Source organism: Helobdella robusta, assembly GCF_000326865.2.
Source record: "Helobdella robusta unplaced genomic scaffold HELROscaffold_1437, whole genome shotgun sequence".
Classification (NCBI taxonomy): Eukaryota; Metazoa; Annelida; class Clitellata; order Rhynchobdellida; family Glossiphoniidae; genus Helobdella; species Helobdella robusta.
The window spans coordinates 1-1,102 of NW_008703805.1; the positions used below are offsets into that span (position 1 = coordinate 1).

Below are 1,102 nucleotides of genomic sequence, written 5' to 3' on the forward strand. Positions count from 1 at the left end.
CCAAACATTCGGTAGAATTTATAGGATATTGTAAAAATATATATATGTATATATATATATATATGTGTGTGTGTGTGTGTGTGTGCTTGCGTGTGTATGCGTTTGTTTGTATGTACGAGTGTGTGTACGTATGTCCAAAATATGTGTGAATATAAATGAAGCGACATTTTTACGCACGTTTGTGCTATGTCGATAAGGAGGTATAATTGATTGTTAGCTAATGCGGAAAGCTCAATTAATCATTGTTACAATTTATGTGTTGCAATTAATAATGATTATTTTTGTGCGTATGTGCGTGCGTGTATGCGTGCGTGTGTGTGTGCGTGTGTGTGCGTGTGTGTGTTTATGCGTGTGTGCGCGTGTATTGCGCGTGTAATGCAAAAAAAATTTTTGCCTATAATTGTTTTTTTTTTTATCATGTTTCAACATTATCCGTATCGATATCAACATCCTCATTATCATCATCATCGTCGTCATAATTATCATCATCCTAACCTCTTCAACGGCATCATCATCAACACCGGCAACTCCGAATTTTGATGACGTAATAGTGACGTCACAGGAGAGTAGCCTGCCATCTTGAACCTCTTTATCTCTCACTATAAAAGTGTCGGTTACGCTTTTAAAACTGGCCGTTGGTGTTGTTGCTAATGTTTTTGTTGTTGTTGAGTTTGATGATTTTGTTGTTGTTGCTAAATTTAGTGCTTTTGTTGATGTTGGCGTTGTTGATGTTGATGTTGTTGTTCTTTTGTCTTTTAGTGGGCAGGATTCGTCTTCTTTATCTGTTTGGTGTGTTGTTGTTGTTGTAATTATCAACTTTTTATCATCATCATCATCATCATCATCATCATCATCATCATCATCATCATCATCATCATCCTCATTGACATTCCCATCATCCTCATCATTTTCATCATCATCATCGTCGTCGTCTCACCTAGGAATGTGTTACTTATATACTCCGATATCTGGCTACCAGATTTGCTCGATTCGGCCAAGTGACTCAACTCTTTCGTTAGCATACGTTTAAACTGAATAAAATAATAACATAATAATAATAATAAATAAATAATAATAATTAATAAATAATAATAATCAATCA

The 1,102-nt window shown here is 34.8% G+C and overlaps 1 protein-coding gene across 1 annotated transcript; it reads right to left on the bottom strand.

The window, feature by feature from the left end:
• Positions 1-812: 812 nt before the first annotated feature.
• HELRODRAFT_92945 (hypothetical protein) lies at positions 813-1,034 on the bottom strand (the record flags this gene model as incomplete). The annotated part of the gene is made up of 1 exon (XM_009014951.1): positions 813-1,034. A coding segment is annotated over one exon (222 nt), but the record flags the coding sequence as incomplete, so codon positions are not given.
• Between the last annotated feature and the right edge of the window lie 68 nt (positions 1,035-1,102).